The sequence below is a fragment of the Melanaphis sacchari genome, unplaced genomic scaffold, assembly GCF_002803265.2.
Source record: "Melanaphis sacchari strain LSU unplaced genomic scaffold, SCAv2.0 Contig42_pilon_pilon, whole genome shotgun sequence".
Lineage (NCBI taxonomy): Eukaryota > Metazoa > Arthropoda > Insecta > Hemiptera > Aphididae > Melanaphis > Melanaphis sacchari.
This window is the reverse complement of record NW_020271275.1, coordinates 293,043-305,412: the sequence shown is the minus strand read 5'-3', so window position 1 is coordinate 305,412 and position 12,370 is coordinate 293,043. Positions and strand designations below refer to the sequence as shown.

The following is a 12,370-nucleotide window of genomic DNA, read 5'->3' as shown; positions in this document are numbered from 1 at the left end:
ATTTAATGCGTGTAGTAATTCTAGTAATATTTCTATAAAGTAACTTTCTCATATTTAGACAAATTGAGATGTGTGTCAAGTATAACATTGTTTAAATTATATATAAAGATTGGTAATTATTTAAAAAACATACAACCTGTCAAATATGGATCTAATTTAAATCTTTCAGTGAAAATAGATTAATTATTAAATTATATTAATTTTAAACAGTGAATACCTATTATTTTATCTATAGAATAGGTCAAGTAAAAAAATGTAAATTATAAACAACTACGATTATTTAAATACATGTTGATATTTAAAAAAATTAATTAGTTCCATAAATTTTGTAGAAGACTCATTGAAAAATTTAATAATATAAATTAATTGTAAGTTAAAAAACTATAATTAAACAATTATTTAGTAAAAATGTTTAAAGGTCAAATGTCTTAACAGTCTGATCATAACATAAAAACAAAATATGGTAATAAAGACATTTAATACCTACCAGTCGATAAAATACAAATAAAAATTTTTAAGAATCACATTAAAGAAAAATATAGAAATAATAACATCAGTACAGCAGCACCATTACACAGAGTATTGCACAATATACTATTTTTTTTTTTTTTTTTTAAGTAACGGTATCATAGAAGTTAGGTTTTTAATTTTGAAACAGAATATAAGTCATGCTATGTAATAATATAATATTGTAATTTAATTGAAGTTAAGTATAATGATTAAATAATAATGAGTATTAATGTATTACTTTACAATTAACATCACAAAAACTAATGCATAAAATATTTTATAATAAATTTAATTACAATATATATGTTTTTATATTTTATTTAAACTTTAAAATATATTTAGATGAAACAGTCTTATAACAAAACCTATTCAATAAAATATGTATCTTAATTATTATTCATATATTTTGAAATGTAAGCATTTCTTTATATTGCTTAAAAATTAAAACATATATTATTTTAAAATAGAAATCAGGTTAGATCCAAATTATTTTTGCATACATACTGGTTGATTTTTTTAGCAGTACACACTCATTTATCATTATCACAAAAAGTATAAACATTTTTAAAAATCAATACATTCATTTCTCTTTGAGAATCGAAGATGTTTTTTTTTACAAAAGTTTTGTAATGATTTAATTAAAATTATATAAATATTTTCAAAAATGTTAAAACTATTTAAGACAACGAATGTTCATTGGTAAGAGTTATTCTGAGCATAAATATTATAATTTATAAGTAAATACTTATAGGAATAAGAAGATGAATAAAGTCAGCGAAATAAAATTATATAACAAAATGTGACGACAGATCATCATATAGCTTAAGATATAAAGTATGTATATAGAATCTATATTATATGATATTTATCATTGAAATCACAGAAAATATAAAAATTCTTCTTAATTATTTGCATGTTATAAACACTGTACATATTTATGTTTATTTCTTAGTTAACAATAAACCAGAAAAGTCTTTAAACTATAATTTTGAAAATATCAAAGTAGCATCATTATTTTTACAAACAGTTAAAAGAATGGTTGTTTCAATTTAAACTAGTATTAAAAATTTAATAGAACAACCATACTTACCAATCATGTTTACTTATAGCACACAAATTCAATGGATATATAAAATTAATTCATCAAACATAAATGTACTGAATTTTGAACTTTTCTCTAAATAATAAAACATTTAAACAAATAAAGATATGCATAAGAGAAAATTAAAAAAAAAAATATTTTATAATTAGTAGAAGTATAAAAATCTTTAATTGTTGACACCACAACTGTCACATTTGATAATTGTAGGCATCAAATAATAAGTACAATTATATATGAATAGAAAACAATTCATACAGATGTTACTTGCATTACCTTTAATTATTTTGTTTTGAGATCATGGAGAATATGATATTTAATAATCAGATACTGTACCCATGTTTTCAAACTTAAACTACTATATAAAAAAGTATACCAAATAACAATAACACGAAACAACAATATAAATACAAAACCTTGTTTTATAACAGTTATACTGGTGATCTATCGTTCGTGCAAGTAAAGCACCAACACGTACGCTATCTTTTCGAAGAAGTCACTATCATATTAGTCTTTGGCTCTTTTAGAACATGCATCTGATCCAACAGATTTTGTTTTTCTCCCAACAACTTGCTAATATTATCTTGTGCCTCACTTAATAATATTCTGAGAACAAATTAATCATCATATAGATATATTATGGTAATATTAATAAATATTTATGTTGAAATTCCAAAATAATACAATAATACTAACTTTAGACTTTTGTTTTCCTCTTGAAACCTACGTAATTCTAAATTTTCTTCTTTTAATCGTTCAAGAGTACCCAGTTTTCTATGAAGATATTCATTTTCAATAGTAATTTTTTTAAATTCTTCCATTAATTCTATTAACTGATGACCACCATTAGGACTACCACAATTTTCTTTTATTGGTTCCACACATACTAAACCATCATTAGTACGTTCGACTTTTAACCTACTAAGATGAATTTCCGTATCAGTTGGTTTTATGCTTGTTTCATCTTGTAAAGCATCATTCTGGGTTGGACTACATAGTTTTATTGTTGTGTTTTCAATAGTTGCCTACAAAAGTAAAACAATTTAAATTTTATTTTAGATAATATTAATAAATAATTTCCTCTGACCTCAAATGGCAAAGATTTTGACGGATGTTCATCAACAAAAAAGTCTGCTAAGCTAGTTAGTGAGTTTGAATTTAATGATAAAGAAACATTATTAATTTTAGCAGTAAGATTATCATTTTTCCATTCATCCACATTAATCAGTTTTTCATCACGTTTGGGCATAATATTGTGTTCTAATCGAACCATTACTCTAGGTATCTGTGGTAAACCTGCAACACCTTCAACTTCGTTCCAATCCCGTGTTCTGGTTGTAAATTTATCCTAGTCAATAAATGCATATATTTTCATACAATATATTTTATATTTAATTTTCAGTTTTAATAAATAATCTAATTTTAGGCGCAACTAGAGCACATTAATAGGAATACTTAACATCTCTAATATTTTTAACAGTAATTCTTCTGCTTTATAAAATTTTAATCCATATTAGACTATAATTATAAATTAATTTTTAAAATATCAAAACAAGATTATAATGAGTTTTTTGATTATTATACTCATAATCCATAAGCCATATCTTTTACAGTAATAAAGCAGAAATTGTGAGAACAAAGTTTGTCAAGTGTAAACAATCATGAAATCCATTAAAAATAAAAAATAAAATTATAATTTTTATTCTATAATTGAGTCTCAACTGCGCCTAAAATCTAATATATAAAAACGTTATCTAACTAGTCTAATATTATGTGTGCTACTATATTATTTATTGTTTTGTCGATCTTTTAAATTAAAAATTTTTTTTGTAAAAAATAAAAAAACAAATTGAATTTATTATCTCCTGGTAATAATATAAATGAGTCATAAGATCGAAAAAACAAATTTATCCAGAAATTAGTTATTATGAGTACCTTCTTATGCTGTGAAATGAACAGCAAATTATTTGTGTAAGCACACCCATTGCATTCCAAAGGCAAATGATAAAATTAAAACAAAGTGAATATTAAACTCAATAATGATCATGCAATAATAGTTTATATATTAATAACAACCCTCTCAAATATTTTAAGTTTTATCAGTGGAGTTCAATATTCTTTTAGAAGGACACAACATTTTATTTATAAATATACAAGTTATAATATTAATACATTTTTATTATAAACAAATAAAGTAAAAATATATGAAATAAATAACAAATTAGCCAAATTTATACTTATTAATAAATCAATTTTAAATTTTAAACATGTAAATTTTAAAAAATTTTCCTCATACTTTATTACTTTAAAACGTAATTGTTAAGCAATTCATGACATTAAATTAGTAATAATAATTTATATGATCAAATTTACAATGGCCAAACAATGTTAAGCTGTTAATATAATAATTCAATATTCCTAGTCATAAATATATTTTTAAACATTTCTTATATAACATTTAATTATATATAAAAATGAAGAGCCAACTCCCTTACTAGATTTAAAAGAGTAATTTATTTTTTTAACCTGGTTAATAGAAACATGCAGCAGTTTTAAAGAGAAAAAAATTAAAAGGTTTAATGAAAATAAAAAACAAATATTGCATACAAATAATAATATAATAAGATACCTGAAATTCATCCCATGGAATATATGGACACTCTTCTGTATTAACATTTGTGACTTGTAATTTAACAACTGAATTAAGACCTTCTGACTGATGTAAAATTTCAACTCGTCCAAATTTCAAAGTGGTTATAGCAATCTAAAATGAAAATTAAATGTTAGGTGCATCATTATTTAAAACAATTAATTTATAATATAAATAACATGACACTATCAAATTTATTTTACCAAATCTTTTCGTTTAATAGAACTTCCAATTGAATCCCTTTCACTAGAAGTGGTTGGTGGAGTTAATTCTCCTCCTCCAAAAATATCATCAAATGCTTCAGAAGCCAACTCAATATTTTTAATAAATCCACCTTTTGATTTTTGTGACGAAGGAAACTTAAACATGACATCAGCACCATCATTTGTGTCAAGGCTCAAATCCATTAAACTTTCACTATCTGAGCTCATGTCAGATCTAAAATTATTATAATTTTTAATCAAATACATTTTATTAAGAAGCCATTATACCAAAATTTATTTTTTCTGTTTTGTACGCAATATAGTAAAGATAATTCCATGATAATGACTATTTGGTTCAGTTAAAGCATCATTTCCTTAACTTAATAAATATAGAAATAGTTAACAAACATAATCTGATTTACAAATCCAACAATCTAATATTTATACATTTATTTTTCTTATTAATTTAATTTAATATCATAAAAGAAAGTACATTAAGTTAAAAAAAATAAAGCAATAGAATAATTATTATTATTATTTATTGTTGTATTTTATTTTTATAGATGTTTGCAATCATTTTAACTATTTTTAAGCCCGATGGAAGAAAAGTTTAGAAAATGATGGTTTAGAGAAAAAGAATCTATTGTATGTTTTATATTTTATGTGCATTGACTGGATAGTATTTAAAATTTATTATCAAAATAAGTGTGTTTTAATTGAACTTTTTTATTTCATTTTCACTGATAACTTCTTAAAAAATGAAAATATTCAAAATTTTAAAACTATTAGGAAAATATACAGAAAACAATCTTGTTTATAAAATGTATAATAGATTTATTTTCCATAAACTAAACCAAATTTGTAATTCTGAAAATACAGAATGCATGCATTAGTTTCTATATTATATGTAAGATAGACAGAAAAAATTAATTTTAGTGTTGTGGCTCTTTAAGAGTCATGCCTATATGTTTTGTCTCCATCTTATTAACATAACACATTGCAAATTTTCCTTCAGTAAAATGCTATTATGGGGCAAGCTTTAATATAAGAATCAATTTACCTAAAATTATACTTAAAGGTTAGGTTTTACATAGATTTTTATTAATTTTTATATTTAAAGTGAGTTATGAATATTTTAAAGTTTTGATATTTTACATAGCTATAACTCACTTAATAACTAAAATATCATTAAAAATCTATGCAATGCCCTAAATATTATTCTTACCTTTAAGTTTAATAATAGATAAATTGACTCTCAAGCTAACAGTAAAAAATAGTCTGCTGAACGAAAATTTGATAAGATATAAGTTAATGAAACAAAGACAATATAATATGTAGGTATGACTTATTCTTTGTGATCTGTTATTTACCTAACAGAAACATTATCGTTAAAATCGTCTATATTTTGTTTTCCTGTAAGATCAACAGATGCTCCAAAATTAAACCAACGTTTCTTCATGCCTTTGAAAGTTGGTAAATTTATATCTGACGTAATGGATTCAGCCATTTTTATTTGAGACATTTCTTTGACATTATCATACACAACAGATGCTGATTTTTGCGACATAAATTCTTTTCGTTTTGAACTGGCTCCAGATATAGCCATTGGTATTCTGAAAGCTTGGCTCATATCATACACATATCCAACATCCTTAAAGAAAAATTTATATTTTAATAACATAAAACACAAAAGTATTTAAAAATATCAAACCTCATAAGTAGTGGTTTGTATGTTATTGCTTAATTGTGCGCTATGACCACTTTGAGTTGCTATACTTGATGAATCTGCCACAACACTTGAACTAACATCATCAACACCTCCAGATTTGCCCAACGTATCCAACTGAGCACTAGTGACAAATGTTATTTCAACTTGTGCAAATAGTGCAGCAAATACAAATGATCCGCTTTTTTTACTTCCAACTATATTATGTTGATCAGCAACAATATAAGTGGCCAGCTAAATATAAATATATAATTTATTATATTACTTCTCTCTGTATTATTTTATAAAAAATAAATGCTAACTTCATCTACTGCATCAGCCACGCGCAAAAGAAAAAGATATTGAAAATGATTGATTTGTATGCTGATTAAATTTGGAACATAACATAACACTGTCATATCACCATATTTTAAGCTTCTATTAAAAACTTCAGATTTTGGTGTAAGGGTAGGTGGCTGAACCCATAAGGTTAGGGGAAATGCTTCAAGAAAAGGTACTGGAGTAGATCCAACTGCTCTGGCACCATAAAAATCACCCCAAACAGGATCTAATCGCACACACCTAGTATACATATATTATAAAATAAGTTTATCTTAAAAATAAATATCTACAAATATATATTACATTAATAAGCTATAAAATATCTAACTTATTTTTAAAATTAATGTTCAACATACCAAATATCTTTAGCTTCGATCCATAAAAGTTCTTGGCTTAACTCTTTTGTGAACTCTTCTAGTGAAAAAACTGCTATATTATTAGGGTAAGCTCGTACATCATCGTTGTCTAAACCAATAAGTTTTAAATTTGTTAGTGAAAATTATTTTACTAAATCATGTATAATTTCATGTCAAATCAGAAATCTTAATCAAAGGAGGCTATTTTATAAGAATGGAAAACCTAATATAACCTAAAGTATAAAATTAATGTTATTTAATTATGTCCACTAAATGATTAGTTTATAATCCTATATTATATTATTAAGAAAATTCGATACAGACTGTATTTTAAGGTATTTAATAAAGGTTATTTTTTAAATAGATTTATATGGATTGTTTGAATGTGTGATATAACATAGGTCTATTTTAGAAAGAATATAAAATGAATCATGTAGTGCCAGATAGAAGCAGTGTAAAAACAATCTTCGCCCATTTCCATGATTGAAACAAAAAAAGGTCTATTTTGATACAAAAAAAAACACAAATAGGATCAAACCTCTTTAAGTTAAAATCAAATTTATCTTTTATAGCCAAAAAAAAATGTAAATAAAAATATTATACAATGTTTTCTAAAATTTTATTTTTATTCATTAGAATAAAAACAATTAAAATAAGAATTTTCAATAGGAAGATAAGTATTAGTACCCACATTTTACTACCAAATAGTGAATACTATAACTTATTATTGTATATTTATATTAAATTCTTAGCTGAATGATGAAAATGATTTTTATTTGTTTTTCTATTTAAGATTTGATTTGATTTTATATGAAATAAAAAATATGTTTCAATCCTTAATTTTAAGCATTGGTTTCTATTATAATGATATTCTATGATGAGGTTCATTTTACAGATAAATTATTTCTATGGTTTTTATTACCTTGAGCATGATTTAATAATTTTTCTGTTACAGGATGATAATCTCCCTCTTTTGCTGGATATTCAGAAGAATAGAAAAGAGATGCAAATTGTAAACCATTAACACAATTAGCTAAATCAGATCTTGACATGCCATGTTCATTACTACGAACATTACTCAAAGTAGCTCGACTAGTTTGTAAATTTAATGATTTTGGACGATCCTTTTGATTATTACAAAGTTTTTCTTCTTCAAATATAAACTGTAAGATAACATTTGTTTATAGAACAAAACATTTTGAAAATATTGCTGATAATTTTGATTACTAATTACTTACACGAGGCATAATTGCTTCGACAAGAATGTCAAAATAAATCATACTGCCTAAATTATCTTGATTTGCTACATTAGTAGTCATTAGTGATTTATAGACATTCAATGCAAATGTATTTAACCATAGTACAGTTAATGCGTCAAAGTTCATTTGAACTGGATTTAATTGTGCATAAAATTTTGATGGAGGCACTGAAAATAATTTTTAATTATTATGTTATTACTTGTTTTACTATGTAAATGAAAACATGACTTACAAGGAAATGCAACATCTCCAGGATAATAATAATATGTAAACTCTGCATGAATTACTTTAGAATCATGAGGTAATTTATGACGTTCTTTATCACCTAAAGTAATACAAATTATAATGAATATAATAATATTTGGTTTTTTTTTTTTTTTTACAAAAAATCTGCTTTGTATACTGTTAATAAGTTAATTTACTAATCACTAAATATATTTATATTTAACTCATAAATACCTTTGATAAAAGCAATCTGATCTTGTTTTTTTCCAGACTGAACCCTAAATACAACGAAGTCAGACATTCTTAGAACAGTACAACTTGTCATCAGCTTTGAATATTGAGCTTTTAAATATTTAGAAACATTTCCTTTTTGAACATCGGGAATTTTAAAATTCTCTCTCATTAATGTGCATAGGTTCTCCCAAAATTTAGACTGGGAATCTTTTAACCATTGAAAAAAAGATGAACTTGCTTTTTTGTAAAGACCCCAATGTAATCGATCGCTATCAGCTAAATGATAAGGGTATAGATCAATTTGAAAACAAGTTACTTCAATTTGTATTGAACCACCTTTTTGTAAATCTGGATGTAAAGAACGACCTAAATCATTAAAATATTTTAGTTATAACTTTTAATTTATAACACAGTTAAATTAAAAACCTAAAAAGTCATATCTTACTTCCAGGATCATCACTAAGATGAAGATTAATTTTTTGTGCAACAAAATGATATGATGTTTCAATTACATCGTGAAAACTAAACAAACATGAACTTTTTGAACTTGATACAAATTTTCCTCTCTTTTCTTGATCTAGTTGAGCTTGATATTCAGGTAAACACTAAAAAATATATACAAGCATTATTGTGTAGAATATATTTATAAAAATTGTATTAATTGAATTAATTATTTACTTCAAGTTTTCTAATTGCTTTTTTCTTGCGAGAAAGATCTGTTGATTTTTTTACAACACCAGCTAATGAATCTATGTAATGAAGTGCTGCTTTCATTTGAGAATCAGTGAAAACACACAATAACTCTTCAATTAAAATTGCTAACTTGCATCCCAAAATGAAACAATCTATAGAAAGTTTGCAGTTATACAGTTTTTATTAAATTAATTATAATACTAAAATAATCATAATTTAATATATAGCTACCTGAAAGTCTCTTTTTAATAGTTAACCGACAAATTATATCATTTGTGAATAATTTAATAGGAGGTTTACTTCGATCATTAGTAGAATATAATTCAATTCGTATCATCTGCCAAGTCAATTCTTTAAATATTAATATTTGTGTTTTCTGTTCATTTTTCAGTCTTGTTGTCTTAAGATTTGTAGACTCCCAGTTAGGAGATTTAGATTGAACTAATATTTTCAGAATCTAAAATACAAAATTAATTTGTTTGATATTTTATGGATAAAAAATATTAAAATTTTTGTTTTTAAAATTATTAATAATTTAATAACAATATGTGTACTTTTATATCAATATTATTAATTAACTATTATAAATTATTTTTATTTTTTTTAAATAAGAAAATATAGTCACATTAATATGATAAACTACATACCCAGATTAATTAGTTTGTGTACACTAACTTAATATTTAAAAATTGTATAATTGATTGTAATAAAATAAATATTTATTTGATACACATTGTGATATTGTGAACCCCATATGAAACTCTTATAAACTATAACTTATCAATAGTTTACAAATATTATAAATTTTTACTTAATTCTTACTTTATTTTATTTTATCTATTTTTTGTAGATTATATTATCTATATTTAATACAAAAAAAGTATTATTGCACTTGTGCCTTTCTTGACATTAGCCAAGCTTTTGATAAAGTTTGGTATGAACGATTACTTTTCAAACTAAAAAAAATTCCTCTCCCTTGTTTATTTTTGTTAAGTAATATATAAGTGAACACCATTTTCAAAAAAATATTATTTTTGTAACATAATCACTTATTATAATATATATTTATACTTAGAGTTATGTAAAACACTTTTTTTTCCAATATAACAGCTTTTTAAATAGGTATAATGACTAAAAATATTATATCTATGATTACAAATAAAAAGATAATTACTATTAACACAATATAGTTTTAAAAGCATAATTTAATTAAAAGTAAAAAGATAAAGAGATAATTATGGAATTTGGTTTTTTATATCTATGGAAGCAAAATTATTTAAAAAAATAAGTTCTACCTGAACAGAAGCATGAAAAGCAGGATCTCTAAAAGTAATATTAACTTCATTGATTTGTATAGTCATGCCATCAATAACTTGATTAATAAATTTATATTTTCCCGGTTGTACAGCCTGTATATTTTCCCGCATTGCCATTGATTCCACATTGTCACAAGTCTCGATTTCAACCGAAACTTTATCTAAAGTCTACAAAACATCATAATATAATTAATTGTGACAAAGTGAATATCATGTAAAATATTTACTTTTTAAATGATTTTTATGTAAAAGAATTTCTATAATTTATTATAATTTCATATAAAAACAACATAGTCATAAAAATAAGATATGATAAATATATAACTAAAACTTAACAACTTATACTTAAATATTTTTATAAAAATTAAAATTACCCAAACTAATAAATGTAGGTTAGGTTTTTTATACCTTAGTTTGTAATTTTTTTACAGTACTATTTTATTTTTGAATCATTGATTTCTAGTTTTAAATGACCAATATTAAGTAATTAAATCCTATACTTTTCAACATCATGCATATACATTATGTAAACGTTCATTTCTAAGCAAATGTCAAAATATTGATATTACAATATATTACCAAGGACATAGGAACTTTTTTGATGGCCATGAATGGAACCTGAAAGAAAACTCTATCACATTTGGCGCTGGTAATTCGTACCCAATATGGTACATCTAATACATCCATTAAAGCATTTTCATCAAGTTCCAGAGATGTCAATTCACCTTCACCTTTAAATGTACTCAAATTTATGTCTTCTTCTTTCAGGCCTTTAGTGAACCTACATTTTTATTAAACATTCAAATCATTCAATACATAACAAGACCTAGGAATAGTATTATACAAAAACTATCAAATTTTAAAACTCACCTCGATAGTTGTTTTAAAATTTGTTTTTTAAGAACAGAAGCCATTTCTGTAATTCGATAGATTTAAATATTTTAATACTAATATACAAAAATCTAAAAGTCAACTTGTTGTAATCACATATTTAATATATGATTATATAACACCATAATATTACAAATTAATAACATTTTAATATCTATACAAATAATATTAAAAACATGTACAGTGTACACTATATGAAATAATAAATAGTGGTTACTAAACGCCTCAGTGCCTCACGCCTGTTGGGAAGACGTAGTGTGGACTATGGACTATGGAGTGCTGGCAAGTGGCAACTGGCAAGTGCTATCAGTAGTTATCAAATGACTTTAACTTATCGAGTTATCAGCTGATTTGATTCGTATTGATAAAAGTCGTTACAACAAATATCTGAAGTAAAAACCACAAATTGAATACATTAGGCATAGATGGGCAACTGGCGGCACGCGGGTCAATGCATCTCACAAGCTTTTTTTATTTGGTCTGTGATACATTTTCAAATAACCTTATAAGATTTTAGCGTTTATCTGTATTTTATTTTATTAATTATATTTTTTGTAAAACATAGATAGGTATTAGTTGATTTGTTATCTAGTAATTAGTATTGAAACTATTAACTAAGCTTAATTATTAAATGTTTAAATATATATTTATAGAGGCATAGCTAACAAAACTAATAAGTACTTAGGTAATTATTTTATTTTATCAGTTCAGTCGTTCGGTCGTTCTCGTCGTCGTTGTCGTCATTTCATGCTAGCCGTTGGTCTTATTAATTTCTTATTTTGCAGTTTTTTAAAAATGTCCACTAAAAAGTAAAAAAACATAAAATCAATAATGATAATAAAACTTTTAAAAACAAATAGGAGAATAAGTTTTAAATCGATTTTGTT

The 12,370-nt window shown here is 24.2% G+C and overlaps 1 protein-coding gene across 1 annotated transcript; it reads right to left on the bottom strand.

Moving 5' to 3' along the window:
- Window positions 1-1,728: 1,728 nt before the first annotated feature.
- LOC112597574 (UHRF1-binding protein 1-like) lies at window positions 1,729-11,592 on the bottom strand. Its single transcript, XM_025343684.1, has 19 exons — window positions 11,463-11,592; window positions 11,172-11,373; window positions 10,572-10,760; window positions 9,508-9,733; window positions 9,262-9,428; window positions 9,029-9,188; window positions 8,584-8,949; window positions 8,357-8,449; window positions 8,104-8,291; window positions 7,788-8,028; window positions 6,866-6,974; window positions 6,491-6,749; window positions 6,174-6,422; window positions 5,833-6,113; window positions 4,463-4,697; window positions 4,239-4,373; window positions 2,697-2,957; window positions 2,306-2,634; window positions 1,729-2,215 (listed from the first exon to the last, which is right to left on the bottom strand). Exons 1-19 carry the CDS (start codon window positions 11,504-11,506, stop codon window positions 2,089-2,091), a joined length of 3,861 nt encoding a protein of 1,286 aa, XP_025199469.1. The 5' UTR covers window positions 11,507-11,592; the 3' UTR covers window positions 1,729-2,088.
- Window positions 11,593-12,370: the final 778 nt, after the last annotated feature.